The 16,565-nt window shown below is 37.2% G+C and overlaps 1 protein-coding gene across 1 annotated transcript in view; it reads right to left on the reverse strand.

Moving 5' to 3' along the window:
* The window catches only part of RGS7 (regulator of G protein signaling 7), a 532,876-nt gene that overhangs the window by 248,955 nt on the left and 267,356 nt on the right, over positions 1 to 16,565 (reverse strand). The window contains exon 3 of the mRNA XM_077167813.1: positions 11,040 to 11,136. Within this exon, the coding sequence (XP_077023928.1) occupies positions 11,040 to 11,136 (97 nt within the window). The remainder of the gene's footprint in view (positions 1 to 11,039; positions 11,137 to 16,565) is intronic.

The following is a 16,565-nucleotide window of genomic DNA, read 5'->3' on the forward strand; positions in this document are numbered from 1 at the left end:
AAGATCCTGTGTGGTCTTGTTCATCAAAGAAGTACAGTGAAACAGTGACTTTAGATATTCAATAACTGGTGATCCTCTGGTTTCTTTCATGAATCCTAACTATTAATGCTGAACCTGTCATCCCAAAACACTACCTTGCATTATTTTTCATAAATGTATTACTTTTTTCTTATTTACTTTATCACTTGATAACTTTTGGGACCTTGATATATTCTGGTGTTCTTCTGTTGAATTTTTTCTTTCTTGGCTTAGACTTTGATTTTTTAGTAAGATTTGGCATCATTCGTAAATCTGAAGATTCCAGATGCCTATGAGGATAACATTTAAATGCTAACCAAGGTAAAATTCAACACCAGCTGGGATTTCCCAGATTTCCAGAAAGTTGTTTGTTTATTTCTGCACTACATTTCTTGCCATTTATATTATTCCTTAGCTATACTAAAATAGTCCCAACACTGCCATGTTTAGTCCTTTTTGGGGGGGGAGGGGAATGTATTGATGCTTTTTGGGAACTATAAATAAATTATATCAATTTCCTCTTTCACCAGATTCCAAAAAGGAAGTTAAAGCATTAATGAAGTTCAATATTTCTTCATAAAATTCTGACTACGTGTTTGCACACTGACCCTGCATTTAGTTATAGATACTGTCAAATTCCCAAATAGGGTTGACAGAACTACAAGTTCATCTACATGGTTCTTGGAATGTTTTCCAGACAGCTGCTTTCGGACAGAAATATAATATTCTGCAAGTCCAGTGCTACTTTTCACAGTAAATTATGTACTTTTATCTATTGTTAATGATTTACTTTGAGTTCTGTTCATAATCCTAAGTAGAACAATCCAGAGATTTGTTTACAGCTTGTTGGTTACACAGCAACAAAATGATTCAGTTGTGTTTGATGCTTTTTGCTACCAAGACCATCACAGAGAGAAGTCATGATGCTCTGAGTTAAGGGATAGTGTGATGGTACTGTTCCAGAAATCAGAGCTGTTGGTAGTCAGAGAAGAGTCTTATTTGTAGAATTTGCTAGAAAGATGTATGTCATTGGACAGAATTTTTCCATGCTGGAATGGAGATTTTTGGAGGGCAAATGGTCTAACTGAGTTTGGGAATAAATTGATTTACCTGAGTAACTTGCACAAAAAGAACTCAAGGATGTTATTGCAATTCACACGATAACTAAATGGGGGCATTGGAAGTGTCTAATGTTCTTATTTTCCAGTTTCAGAGTCATCTCCAATGTCCACCATATTCATTTAAAATACAAAATATTCAGCTAGATAACACCAGAAGAACACAACAGCACCTCCTTTCTGAACCCCCAGACTTGAAGCCAGTCTTACCCACTCAATACAAGGACTGTTAGACAACTCTGGGTCACAAATTTTGCTCTTGCCAATTGGCAGCAAGTTTATTACTGATATGATGTATCGTATTGAAAGTGACCATTTCATCTCTTTCATGCTTATGGTTATTCAGATATAAAAGCACAGTTCTTCTGCTTTTGTGCTTTAAGAACTTCTGGAATATATTTTAATGCTGTGACAGACAAGGAATGGAATGAAGTTGCAAAGGCAGTGGGAGAGAGTTGAAGTCATCAATTATCAACATAACTGCAATAGAGAACCTTCTCAGCTAATAAAAGATAAAAGACAGAAAGATATGAAACACAGAAATAGCTGATTAGAATTTAACTGTTGACCATTTTCTTCTGTATTTAGAATGTTTCATAATCGAGAGCAGGCACCTGCCTTTCGGACTCCTGAGAATCAATTCAATAAGTTCAATCTTTGAACACATTAAATGACCTGGTTTAATGGGGACATTTTTATTCGATGGCTGCCAACAGGCAATCCCATTGACTTTTCTGATCTCAGTGGGCTGCTTCACAGGCATGGTCAAATTCAAGCTGAATGAAAGCCTACACCATTTACAGGGAACTGAAAAAGGGAGCTCTGGTTTATTTCCTGCTGGGCTTACAATAGAGACAAAGTAATTGCATAGTCAATCCACTGAAGGATGTGGAATCACCCAATAGGTGAAGTCTTACTTTCACTCTGATATAGCAAAGTAGAATTATTTATGTCCAAAATATGAGAATGTACTAATACCCTGACAAAGCATGGAGCATCACACTAGTAAACATGTTTCATTTTCAACTAGGTTAATTTAGAGGAGGGGGAGTAGTGGCAGTGGCTATTTCAAGAGATATCTAAGGTTTGGCCAAGCATTGGTTTTAAGCTTATATACGATTAACACAGTAATACCTTCTCCCACTCTTTCACAGTATACAGGGTATTGCCCATTTTAGATAGAGCAGATTAGTGAAAAGTTTGGAGTCTATATACTGACAAAATTGCTCTCTTTGTTAAGACTTAATCTCAACAGATGGCACAAGGTAATTGCCAGTAACTTACACAAGGCCATTATGGTTTGCCACAACATCTCTCCTGTCATCTGCTTCCATTGATGCTCCAAGTGAACCGAATGAAATCATTCTATGGCCAGGATCTAAGAGTAAGCAAGTATGGACCAACTCTTCTCTTCATCCTTAAGAATTTCTGTTCCACAGTGGTTCATCATTGGCCCACTGCTTTTCTTATTTCTTTGACACTCCAAGAGAGAGTTCACTATTCTTTCCTTTCATTTATTTGTTGCTATATCTTCAAAAGTATACTTTCACCCCAGACCTGTATTTTATGAATTTCAGAACTGTATGCCCAACAGCTTCCTAGACATCTGTATGTTCCATGAGTATACGAAACTCAATATGCCCCAAACTTATCTTCTCTTCCCCATCCACATCTAGGAAGAATGAGAGGCATGTCAGGGAGGGAATCACCTATTTTTCCCAGGCCATCTGTGAAAGAAACCATTGTGTATTTATTTGCAAGGTTATAAATATAAAATATATAAATATGTAAGTCATTGTAGGCAGTGCATTCTTCTTGACTCACATGCCCTCTCACTCTCCCATACCATATTGCTGACACTGAATTGGTGATGAAGCCCCTTCTATGTCCTTAAGACTCCTTTATATTTTATTTTTTCTTAAACCCCATCATCCCTGTCTTGGCATAGGCCTCCACAATCTCTTGCCTAGATTGCTACTTCAGCCCCATCCATGCCTCCATTCTCTGAAAAACTGATACTTTCAAATTTTCCGTCACAGTTAACAGAAATTGGTAATTCTATTTCCCTACTTAAAATTTATCAATTGCTCCCTACTTTTTTCAGGATAAAATTCTGACTCCTTCAGATGTAATCTGTCTTCTTCTGCCTTCCTCTCCACGCTCATCTCCCCACACTCCCCAAATACCTCATCCTTGTGCTAAAATCATTCTGCAGTTGCTGAAGTTCCTTAAGTTTACCATGCCCTTTCTCATTTTAGTGTTTTCATAAGTACCCCCTTATTCCTGACTAATTATGAGCCATCCTTTACAACTAAGCTCAGATGTCACCATTACCAAGAAACTTCTCAGATCCTCGGTTCAATTCCACACACTGGAACAGCATTTACAGTTGATCTTTATCATAGAAATTATCTCCCTTCATTTGTTTGTCTGTCTCCTCACTACTATCGCCTCGGGGACAGAGACTATACCTTATTTCTCTATATATCCAGGCCTAGAAAAGAGCCCAGCACTCAGTAGGAATGTAACCTATATTTAATTTGCTATTAACAAATAGGATTCCACAGGGCCCGAGGTACAACTGCTTCAAATATCCACCTCAAAGAAAAGGAAAGGAATTAATGTCTATGTTTTTAATGTGATTTAAATTGTAAATAAAAATAACTTCCTTAATTCTAGAGAAACTTTTTATTTACCTGGATATGATTTAAAGGGCACCAAAACAATTTTATCAAAAAATCCAAATAATTTACATATGTTGCCAAAGTACCCTTGTTCTAGTTTGGCAGCTGCCAGAATGCGATGTACAGAATGGCTTTTATAAAGGGGAATTTAATAAGTTGCTAGTTTACAGTTCTAAGATTGTGAAAATGTCCAAATTAAAGCAAGACTATAGAAATGTCCAATCTACAGCATCCAGGGAAAGATACCTCTGTTCAAGAAGGCCAATGATGATCAGGGCTCCTTTCTCAACTGGAAGGGCACATGGTAACCATGGTGACATCTGCTAGCTCTCTCTCCAGGCTTCATGTTTCATGAAGCTCCCCCAGGGGCATTTTCCTCCATCTCCAAAGGTCGCTGGCTGGTGAACTCCATCTTCAATGGATCTCATGCTCTCTCCAAAATGCTTATCCTTTTAAAGAATTCCAGTAAACTAATCAAGAGCCACCTGGAGGGGAGTGGGTGGAGTCACATCTCCCTCTAATTAATACCCACAATTGAGTTTGTCACATCTCCATGGAGATAATCTAATCAGGTTCCAACCTATAGTGCTGAATAGGGATTAAAAGAAAGGCTGCCTCCACTAGATGGGATCAGCATTAAAATATGGCTTTTCTAGGGCACATAATCCTTTCAAACCAGCACAACTCTCAATACTGGCACATATTCCCTCTAAAAGTTACAATTATTATTCACCCATGTAACAAATATTTAATGAACATCTATTAGACACTGGTTTTGGTTCTTAGGCTACAAAGTAAAAACACATGGAACCTTCCTCTAGTTTACATTATAATATGGAACACAGATGTTGATCAAATACAATCACCAATGAGTTTATACTTACAAAATGGAGTAAAGTACTCTGAAGGGTAGTTTAGAGTTTAATTAGAATATATCATAAAGGAACCTAGCCAAAACCTAACATGAGTCCGTTTAAACTGGGCAAAAGGAAAAGGAAAGGTATTCCAGACAAAAAAGACATCTCAAACTCCTATGACAAGAGGAGGGACAGTAAATAACAAGAACAGAAAAGACGCCTCTGAGCCTAGAACCAAGAGAGCAAGATGGAGAGTGCTATGAGGTGAAGTCTGAGAGGCAAGCAAGGTCTGAACCATTTTGCTAGTAAGGGATCTTGTTTAAAGATTTGGGTCTCCATGCCACCATGAAAGAAAGGTTTCAATGAGTCAGATTTGCAACTTGAAAACACCACCGTGGCAGCCCAGTGGAGAAAGGGAAGATGAGGCCAGAGTAGACCAGCTAGGAGTAGCTGCAATAGTTCTGATGAGAGATGATAATTTGGACTAGAGTAATATAAGAGTAGATGGTAAAAAGCCAACGGATTTCATGACTACTTAGAAATAAAATTGATAAGGCTTAATGAAATGGACATGAAAAGAGGGGTAATAGAAATAAAGATCAGGGTGACTCCAGTGTCTCAGGCATGTGCAGTCTATGCAGAGAATAGGGAAGAGGCAGAAAATAATGCTATGAATTTCACTTTGGACAAATTGAGCATGAGGTTCCTTTGGGACATCTGAGTGGAAATACTGCATAAGTTGAACACACTAGAGTTCGAGAAAAGCCTGGACTGGAGGTATACATTTGGTGGAGCGGGTCGTGGGGGAGATTGCATAAAATTTATTATTAAAGTCATGGGCAAGATGACATTGCCTAGAAAAATCAAATAAAATGAGATTTCATTGTGTTTGCTACTCTAGCTATCTTGTGAACAGTCTAGTCTGTCATACTCTCTTCTTCCATTAACCCTTCTTGCTACAATTTCCTTTTCACTTGGTTCTCTGAATTATAGAATTTATGTTGAAATGAAACCTGGAAATCATCAGATTTAACCTCCAAAATTCAAAGACAAAGAAACTACAGTGGCTTTCCCAACATCACACAGACACCTAGAGGTAAAACCGAGACAAAAGCTCTTTTGCTTTTTCTTTTGACAAGTATCACAAAGGTTTTCCATTTAGGAAAGGCATGTTGGGAGAAGGAAGTAAGAATTCCCAGTACTCAGAATTCTACAGGTTCTGACATGTGTTTATTTCTCATGACATGACACACCTGGGAAGCAACACATGGTGATGGAGATAGAAAGAAATGAGACTTTAAACTGGACCGATCTTGGTTTAAATATTAGCAAGCTGTACAAAATTGAACCAAACATTTAAACTCTCTGACCCTCTATTTCCTTCTCTATGAAATGGAAGTGTTTTAAGTAGCAGTTCCTCCAAATTACTAATATTTCCTCCCCAAAGTTAAAAAATTATAGCTGTCATCAAAATAAAAATTCCTTACATAATAAAGATTAAATGCTACTACAAAAAAAAAAATCTCAAGGTCTGATTTAAACTCTTTTGAAACATTAGAATATTGAAGAACCAATTCTTTATCTCTTCAGGACTTAAAGCTTATTGATTATTACATGTTGTAATACACATAATTGTTATAAAGCATCCACTATTATGAGTCAACAAAAAACGACATTTGAATAATACTTAATATTATTATAATGTAATATATTTTTCTAGAAATAAAGTACCAAACACTATTTTGACATCTTGTCAAGCAAGTGAAAACCTAAATTGTCAGTTTTAATTCATTCAAATATGCACATAACCAAGGTAAATTGTATACTTGTAAAATACTTTCCAAGAAGGACCAAACACCTAGGAAAACATAAAATTAATCATTTCCAATTTTAGTCACAATATTTGTGCTGCATCTGGATTTCAATCTTCATTCTGCCACATTCAGAATTTAAACACAAAGGGTTTTCAGCTGATATGGGTGCTATAGTTTGCTTTACCAAAGATCTTCAGATGGGAGAATGAATAAAGACTGTAAGTTACAGGATATGAATTCTAGAGAAATAGCTATCATGCAAGAATAAGTCTTATGGGATTCATTCAGAGGAAAGTACTCAGCAAAATCAGCAAATATTGTATTTTTAGCTATATGAAGTGACTTTTTTTCCAATTTGAAGATACAATTGTGTAAAGATTGCATAAGTACTTTTATGAAACTATCATGAAGCAATATTTGAACTTCAATTTCATCTTAAATTGTGACTTCAGTTCAGAGTCACAGTATAACTTGAATGATGAGGATTCTGATCAAAACAGCTCCTTAACAAAGGAGGACACTTCTCAGGATTTATTCCTTATCCAACTCCAAGTATAACTTGAGGCAATTCATAATATTAATCTTCATACTCATTCCCTCACTCTCTGTCTCTCCCTCGCTCTCACTGTTGCTCACACACACATGCACAAATCCAAATTAAAACAAAGACAACCATAAAAGACAGGCACAAACCCAGTCAGAACAAGAGGGAAAATAGACATAGCGACAAGGCAGGCAAAAATGAGGAAATACAAGTGACACATTAAATGCAGCAATGAACTTCCTGGCCATTAGAGTAAAAAGGACAAGGAAAATCCAGATTATACATTTCCTGTTGTTTTAGAAAAGGAAAAAGGCGAGTTTGTCTTCAGAGTCAAAATTTCCTTAACATTTTATTACAGAATAAATTTATTTCATTGACCCTCTCATAAGGAAGTTATAGAACGTGTAGTAAGCGTCTTTGATTATAAAATTGTAAAAGTTACAAACTAGTAGATCAATAACCAGATTATTAGCTAACTCTAAAGGCTTCTAAACCATTAGACCAAAATCAAGGAAAAGGATTTCTTCTGGGAGTTAAGGGCATGTAATTCAGATTCTTTGATAATTAAAGTAATAAAGTGATAGTACTTCAACACTTCTGCTCCCATATCGATCATTTTTTTACGTCTTCTCAGACAACTCATCTCAGTCCATCATACCAGCTGAACATTTGATGCTTACTTATGTGTAATATCTCTATTTCCCCACTAAAATTAAAGTAATGGCCATCAAAACCCAATACAGTAATCAGGACACAGTGGGCGTTTGATCAACGTTTGTTGTGTTAAATAAGATCCTAAATGAATATATAGTTGGCATGCCTCTAAGACTAGCAGATGCCAGTCTGACAACTTTTGTCAGCTTAAAAATACAGAATCCCTGGTGCCAGCCCCATCCTAAAGAATTGAATATCTGCAGAGGTTCTAAAAACCTCCTCAATAAATCTGTTGCAGGCAATCTCTAGATCTGTAATTAATCATAGTCAAAATGTGTATTCTCCTTTTACGAACTGTTTTATGTAGCCTTTTTTTTTTGCAGCCATAAGGACTTTATGTATAATATATGTGCCTTGTATGTATCACTCCTGGAGAAAATTTTAAAAATATCAGTGTGGGGAAAGTTAGAAATAGAAAGGGAAAGTAAATAGCATGACAAAACAAATAGATAATTTACGGTGGGGATTTGGAGGATATGAAGAAACCCAAGGGTAGCTCATGTAGGCTCAGGACTACACAATTGAGGCCTGAAATAAAAGCTGCAAAGTCCCCAGGAACCCAGTACTTTCTCTTTTCTGCTTCTCTTCACTCATGTGCTTCATTTTTCTTGATCTGCAGACAAGCTTCCTTTGCTTCTCTCTGCCCTTGGTGAATATATAGCCCCTATTCCCAACTATGGCACCACATTCCTCTCTTAGACCTTCCATCACGGTTGAATTCTAGTTCTGCTGAAGTGGCCAGAACACCCTTGTTTAATTAGTAGTTCTGCAGTAGGACGTGAGCAGGTTCAGGGAGCATGGGGAGAAACAGCAAGAGTAACGAGAACAGGCAGGAAGCAAGTGGGGCCATAAAAAGACTTGAGAATTAAACTTTCCCAGGCATAATCAGAAATATCTAGGGAACAAAATTCTTTAAAAAGACTGGAAGCCCTGCATTTACAATGGATGAGGCTTGAAGCCACTGTCATTTGGAGATACTAATACAAAGAGGTTGGCATATACTAGATATAGCAGTTACATCTACAGTAAAGCAGCTAACTGAAACTCTGAGAAGGCAGCAAGCTCCTGAAGAGCTTCTAGGGAGCACAGAATGACAATTTGAAACTAATTACGTCAATATGAAAGTTGTTACTGATATTCTCTTTATTTAATGGCTACCACTGTTGTCCCATGTTAATGAACATTAAAACAACTACCAGAGATTTCAGGCTTTATTCTCAATCTCTATATCCAATCCTATTTTTCAATTATGATCTTGAATTCTCCCAATAGGCTGCTGTTGATGTTTTGTTATCTAAATAACCCAATCAAAATTTTGAGACCTCACTAGAGGAGATGACTCAAATTTTCAGTCCAGACTAATCTGGTGGCAAACCTATTTTGTTTAGTTTAATTTATCTTGGCATAAAATTCTTGAATTGGAAAGCCTTTACGTAGGCCATGCACTATTAAATTAATCACCATTCCCAGATCAGATCGGCAATTTTGTGAATTTACCTGCCTGGATTCTGAAGGCTTTTCAGTTTACAGCCCAGTATTAAATTATTTTAAGGCAATAAGTTCATTCCTTGTGTTGGCTCATCAAAATATCTGTAATATTATCATATGTATGTTCAGATGTAAAGTTAACTCTCAGAGTCCTTGACAACAAGGAAGCTTAACATTTATTAGGGAGTATAGGACACATATGCAAAAATAACTATAAGACAAAATGGATCATAGTAACTGCTATTAGAAAGACAGAAATCAAGTTATTTTGTGTGAGCCCAGAGACAGAACGATCAGAATAGTTCTCATGAAAGAAAGCTCCGGGTTGAATATGCTGCAGAATGGACAAAATTTATCGTCAGAAAGACCTGGGTATGGATGGAGAGGCCTGGAACTCTGGCTGGAGAGAAGACATGGAATAACTTCACCTATGTGGGAAAATGCAGGATGCATCAAGGAAGAGCAAGAAACTGGTATAAAGTGGGTATGGAAGGGAGCAAAAGGAAAAACAAGGGAAAAAGAGGTGTGAGAGTGAAATGTCATTGTATGGTAGCGCTCCCCTGCTCTAGTTTCTCTCTCTCTTCCATCTGAAAGCAGTACAGCTCCCAGACCCCAATACCCAGACCTGCTCTCCGCTAGTCACATCCCATTTATTACTCTCTTACCAAGGCTCAAGCCCTCTTGATCTTCCCTTCAGCCTGTGCCTGAGAAAGTATCACAAAGGCCTGCACTGAATCTCATCAAGGAGCCTGCCCTCCACATGCCCAAGCATCCAGCCCCCTTGCACTCCTGACTCCTGACTCCCTGCTAAGGCTGTATCTGTCTGCTCATGCCTCTCCCCTAAGCTGTGCGAGGCCATGCCTCAGCATGCCCAAGTCCCTGAACCTGGAGCCTTCACTGCGTCAGGGAGACAGAACATGAGTTTCTAAATTACCACTATCCTCTTGGGTTTCCCTAGCCACCTCCAGTCAAACTTGTGGGCTTCCCTATTTCTGATAACGATTCTTCTTTTATCTCAGTCACCCAATCAAAAAAAAGGTTCATGTCTTCCTTTATCCTGCACATCACATGTTTATACTTTTCCCTCTCTACTTCTTTAGTCTAGGATATCAGATACTTGGCACTCAAACTATTCCTGCAAGTGATGACAACCTTTACTGAATGCCAATTCAGCCTGAACAATTCCATCATAGCATTTTCCACAAAAAAAATAAGTGTCTTCTTTTCTCCCATATATCAAATCTAAATTCTTTTGGTTGGTTTTCAAAGACCTTCATAATCTAACCCAACTCTATGTATTCCATCATATTTCCTACAACTTCCTGGTACCCACCCTGTTCTCTGCAGTTTGGTCCCCTCTTAGTTCAGTACACACAGCAAGCAGTGGCAGTGGTGTGGGCCTTAAATAACTCCTCATCTTTCAAACTCAACTCTTTAAACTGCTCTTCCGGAGTCTTTCCAGACTCCTAATTAATTTATCCACCCTGTCAACTTCCAAAATCTACATCACGTTATTTCATACATCTTCAATTTCCTTCTGCATTGTTTGTATTAGTTCACATTTGTTCATTACGTGAAATTTGCAACTAACAGTATGCTCCCTTAGAGTGGGGTCATAATTTTGGTTTTTAGTGTTGTTTCATTTTAATCTTACCACCAGTTCAAGTGTCTAACATGATGATGAGCATGCATAGGCAATTTATAAGTAGTTACTGATGAAGGACTTAGAGTTTCAGTGTGAATGACTAGAATAGATTTTAAGTAGATGAATGTTGCTGGAATGAACAGAGATACAAACTTACCAGAGAAGACACTAGGTATCTTGGAAAGAAAACTTTTGACAGTACGAATAGGAATTCCATTTTTTTCATCCTGCATGCGTGCAATGACGTCTTCCATCTAGATAACAACAATAAATTAATTAAAACCTTTTAAAAGTTGAACTAACTTTTGAGAGAAATCCATTTTCACAACAATTTTGTATACTGTCTTTGCCCCCTTGAGAATGATACCGTGTTCTTTTCTTTCTAGACTTCATCACATGGATATTTTGAGTTTGGTTAAGGGGAGATGGCAAAAACAGCAAGAAAAATAGTCACGTTATGGTTCATTTAGCTACAAAACGGAATTTTTCGTTTAGCTACAAAACGGAATTTTGTGCAGTGAACACTGCCTCTCTCCTGGCATCATATATTTTTATAATAAATATTGAAATAAAAGATCGTTGTTTTTTTGAGGTTATCAGAAACCACTGTCGTGGCAAACTTCACAGTCATCTCTGCTGCGTTCAGTGCAAAACATATAAGAAAACTTATAAGCATCTGTTTGGTTTCCTCTTCAAATAAGGGAGTTTCTATGATTTGGTGTAACCTTAAATTTTTAAAACCTCCCTAGAAATGCAGGACTGATGACAAGCCACTGCTGCTTCTCCTGCCCAGATGATTCATTGAACTGTGATATGGAACACAGGCACATGCGTATGTAACATCCTGACTGCGACACCCAGCCCTCTGCCTATCTAGCAGATTCCACTAACTGGCCAGTACATCCTTTTGAAAAATTGCCACAGTTTGAAAGGTCAGCGATTCGTAAGGCCTAATATGGAATTTAGCTTTGAAAGTCACTCAATTCAAATTACAGCCTCAGATTTTTCTCGTGTGCTTAAAAACCTGTAGCACACACATGCACACACAAACATACACAGGTCGTAGTACAGAATTCAAAATCCATTCATGCATTTACTTATGTCACAAACATGTACTGATTACCCACCCTAGACGAGACTTACTGCTAGGTGCTATGGACAAGAAAATGAATACACTACAGCTCCAGTCCTCAAAAAATCCAGTCATTAATGAAAATAATGGTAGCATTTGAACAAGGACTGTAGTTTAATTAATAGTTTTACACGAATGTTAATCTCCTGTTTTTGATAATTACACAATGGTTATGTAAGCTGTTAACATTAGGAGCGGAATAAAGACTACATGGGAACTCTATTATTTGTGCAACTTTTCTGTAAGTCTACAACTCTTCGAAAATAAAAAGTAAAAAAAAAATTTCAGTGTAAACTTCATATCAATGAATAATCAGATTCTCAGTTAGCTTTAGAATGGCTTTCAGCTAAGAAACTTTACTGGGATAAGTATTATCAGATTGTTAACATAAGATAAAAGCAGGGATGTGAAAATAATGAGCTTCAGACTTAGACAGATTTGTATCTGACTCTCAGCTCCTCTATTATCCATGTTACTTTGAGCAAGTTAAGTAACCTCTCTCATGTTAAGTTTTCTCAACTGTAAAACAGTGGCAGCAAGAAGTGTAATAACTCCTTCACAGTGTTCTTCTTGAGGTTGGGCTGGGGCTAGGATAAAAGATTTGAAGAATAAACAATCCACAGATAAATAGCGCTGTACAAGAAGAAATGACAAGAAGAAATGTAATGAATTGCAAATGACCACGCACACTCTTGCTGCTTAAGGAATTTGCATGTGAAGAGAGGGCCATCAGCCTGATTTTCCTGCCCCCTAACTCACTCCATGCCAGGAGAGGTGGGCTGATTTATCTGATAGTAAAGATGGGAATGAGACATTGGCTAGCAGGTACCCTCTCTCTTCCCTTGACACGGAGTCTGAATCCTGCTCCACCAATGTGGAAAGAGGCCTGCCCTGTTGGGTAAGGACGATACTACTGCACTGTAAGTGAGTCTGCCCAGCACTGGGTTTCAGTGTTAAAGCTTCCTTGTGCACGAACACTCTCCAACAATCATTTTATGAGCTGTCAGTTTTGAGGTGATTCTATTATCCCCGGTTGGGTATCTCAATTGGTTAAGAATTTAGACATGAAAGAGAGGTGTTTGTACTTGGGCTCCCCAAAGACCCCAACAATAACTACACACCTGCTTCATATTTAATAAAGATATTTCATCTAAGTATAAAAACCCCAAAATAGAGATACTCTCATGACTTTTTATTTGGTTACTCTTTGCCTTTCATTCACCTGACACAATGTTCAGAAATGAGGAATAAGCTGCTTTGTTCTACGCAGTATCGGCCTCTAAACCCTGTATTATCTACTTAACAGCTTAAACCAGGTCAGATTAAATAGGCATGGAAACCTCTTTGACTCACACTGTAATCACCTCAGCATCCAGGGAAAGGGAAGCAGTCATCTCTGATTAGAGGTGGAATTAAAGTGCAGCTGTGGCTACAGGTGCCTTGTCTGCAGCAGAGACATGTCACCTCTAGGTTCAATAGAAACCAAAGGAACAAGACTAGGGATGTGGGAATTGAAAGGACCTCTGTGGTTGTATTTTTTTTTAATATTTTTTTTTTATTAAAGAAGTTGTAGGTTTACAGAAAAATGATGCAGAAAATAGAGTTCCCTTACACCTCCTATTATGAACACTGGTTAACTTTTAGTGCGGGAACTTTGTTACAACTGAAAGGAAGTTACTATAATTGTACCATTAACTATAGTCCATAGTTTACTTTAGGGCTCACTGTGTTATACAGTCCTATGTTTTGGCTTTTTTTTGTTCTAGTGATATATATATAGAGAGAGAGAGAAACTGAGATTTCCCCTTTTAACCACATTCAAATATATAATTCAGTCGTGTTAATTACACTCACTACGTTGTGCTACCATCACCACCACCCATTGTCAAAACTTTTGTTGGTTATGTATTTCTAGGTTTACATTTTTTTCAGTTCATCATATTAAAGGTGTTAGTTCATTGCTTTATGGCTCACACAAATGACAGAGTTGAGGTTGCTCTTTCTTTGTTCCTCTGTATGTAATGCATCTTTAATCTTTAAGTGCCCAGCACCTGCCCAGCACCAGGTTTCAGTGTCAAAGCTTCCTTGTGCTTTATCACTGTTGTTAATTAATTATCACTGTTGTTAATCAATTATTATAATGTCCCTTAGGTTTTTATGTTTATTTTGTTTTTCAGTCTACTGAGCTTCTTGAACTTGTATACTTACACTTATACATTCAACTCTGGAATAGTTTCAGGCTATTTTTCCAATATTTTTTCTATCTCCCTTTGTCTTCTCCTTCTGGGTCTCCTATTATATGTATGCTGCACCTCTTCCTATTGTCCCACAGATCATTTCAGCTCTGCTTATTCATTCAGCCATTTTAATCTCTGTGCAACAGATGGGGTGGTTTTTATCGCTATGTCTTTAAGTTCCCTTATATTTCTTTGCAATAATGGCTCATAAAATGTTCATCTAAATCGGTTAATCTTTCATTTAAGATACTGAATTTTTGATCTCTAAAGTTTCAGTAGTATTCACTTTTCCCTCATTTTGTGAATACTTATAATAGTGCTTTCAAAATGTTTGGCTTCTAATGACATCATATCTCTCATTCCTAGATTTGTTCCCTTTTTCTGATTTCTTTCTTAGGTATGGAGTCATATTTTCCCATGTCTAATATTTTTTTATTGTGTGATGGATTGTCTTTCTCCAAAGAATGTTGAGCTTTGCTGGCAGACAGTCAGTGATTTGAGGAAGAGCTTAATTTGGTTGATAAACTCCATGAGAGTGGTTTTAGAGGATGTTTGAGGCTAGCCCTACAACTAAAGCATAAACCTTTGAGGGACTTCACTAAATACTCCAGGTGTTCAATAAGGACTTTTGGAAGTCTAACATCTCTCAATTCTTTGTGATTTTTGGACTTTGTTCAATTTATAGTTCCTCAGTCTTTGCCTGCCATGGTAGATTTTCACCCAATGCATATATGGCTTATATTGAATGACAAATGCAGGAGGGTCATTATTCATGTTTATTTAGCTCTTTCTCTGCGTAGATCTCTTTTTTTTCTCATTGGTTATTTATTATTCCCCAATTTTAATTTTTTTTTACATTTTTCAGAATTTTTTAATTAATTTTTTTTAAAATACCAAAAAAAACACACCAAACACAAACATTCTTAACTTTTAATCATTCCATTCTACATAAATAATCAGTAATTCACAATACTATCACATAGTTGCATATTTATCATCATAATCATTTCTTAGAACATTTGCATCTATTCAGAAAAAGAAATAAAAAGAAAACAGAAAAAAATTCATACATACCATACCCCTTACACCTCTCCCTCACCAATCACCAGCATTTCAATCTAAATTTATTCTAACATTTGTTCCCCCTATTACTCATCTTTATTCCATATGTTTTACTCATCTGTAGATAAAAGGAGCATCAGACACAAGGTTTTCACAATCACACAGTCACATTGTGAAAGCTATATCATTATACAATCATCTTCAAGAAACATGGCTACTGGAACACAGCTCTACATTTTCAGGCAGTTCCCTCCAGTCTCTCCACTACATCTTGACTTACAAGGTGATATCTATTTAATATATAACAATAACCTCCAGGATAACCTCTCGACTCTGTTTGGACTCTCTCAGCCATTGATACTTTATTTTGTCTCATTTCACTCTTCCCCCTTTTGGTCAAGAAGATTTTCTTAATCTCCTGATGCTGAGTCTCAGCTCATTCTCGGGGTTTTCTCAATCCCTTGATGCTGTGTCTCAGCTCATTCCAGAATTTCTGTCCCATGTTGCCAGGAAGGTCCACACCTCTGGGAATCATGTCCCATGTAGACAGGGGGAGGGTGGTGAGTTTGCTTGTTGTGTTGGCTGGAGAGAGAGGCCACATCTGAGCAAGAAGAGGTTCTCTTGGGGGTGACTCTTAGGCCTAATTTTAAGTAGGCTTGACCTATCCTTTGTGGGGTTAAGTTTCATATGAACAACCCCCAAGATTGGGGGCTCAGCCTATAGCTTTGATTGTCTACACTGCTTGTGAGAATATCAAGAATTCAACTTGGAGAAGTTGAATTTTCCCCCTTTCTCACCATTCCCCGAAGGGGACTTTGCAAATACTTTTTTATTCACTGTTCAAATCACTCTGGAATTTATCGGGGCATCACTTTGGACAAACCAACAAAAATTCATGTCCTACTCAAGGTTCCATGTACTTATTGTGTTCAATTAAGCTGTCTACATAAGTTATATTAGGAAATGCACTAGTCAAAATATAAATTTTGTACCAAATAAATATTTTTTGCTTTAGTCTCACACATAAGCTAAAATTTTAAAATATTAATTACCATCTATTTTCAGCACCCTGCAGTAATGACATTCCTTTGTTCTTCCTCACGAAAAAACATTTTTTAAATTTGTACATTTGTTCACTATCATTATACACTCTAAGCATTCCTAGATTATACCATCTCAGTCTTAATTATCTACCTTTCTTTCTGATTTCATTTGCGCCCCCAGTCCTCCCCCCTCTATCATTCTCATACTC

The sequence above is a fragment of the Tamandua tetradactyla genome, chromosome 7 (assembly GCF_023851605.1).
Source record: "Tamandua tetradactyla isolate mTamTet1 chromosome 7, mTamTet1.pri, whole genome shotgun sequence".
NCBI classification, from domain to species: Eukaryota; Metazoa; Chordata; class Mammalia; order Pilosa; family Myrmecophagidae; genus Tamandua; species Tamandua tetradactyla.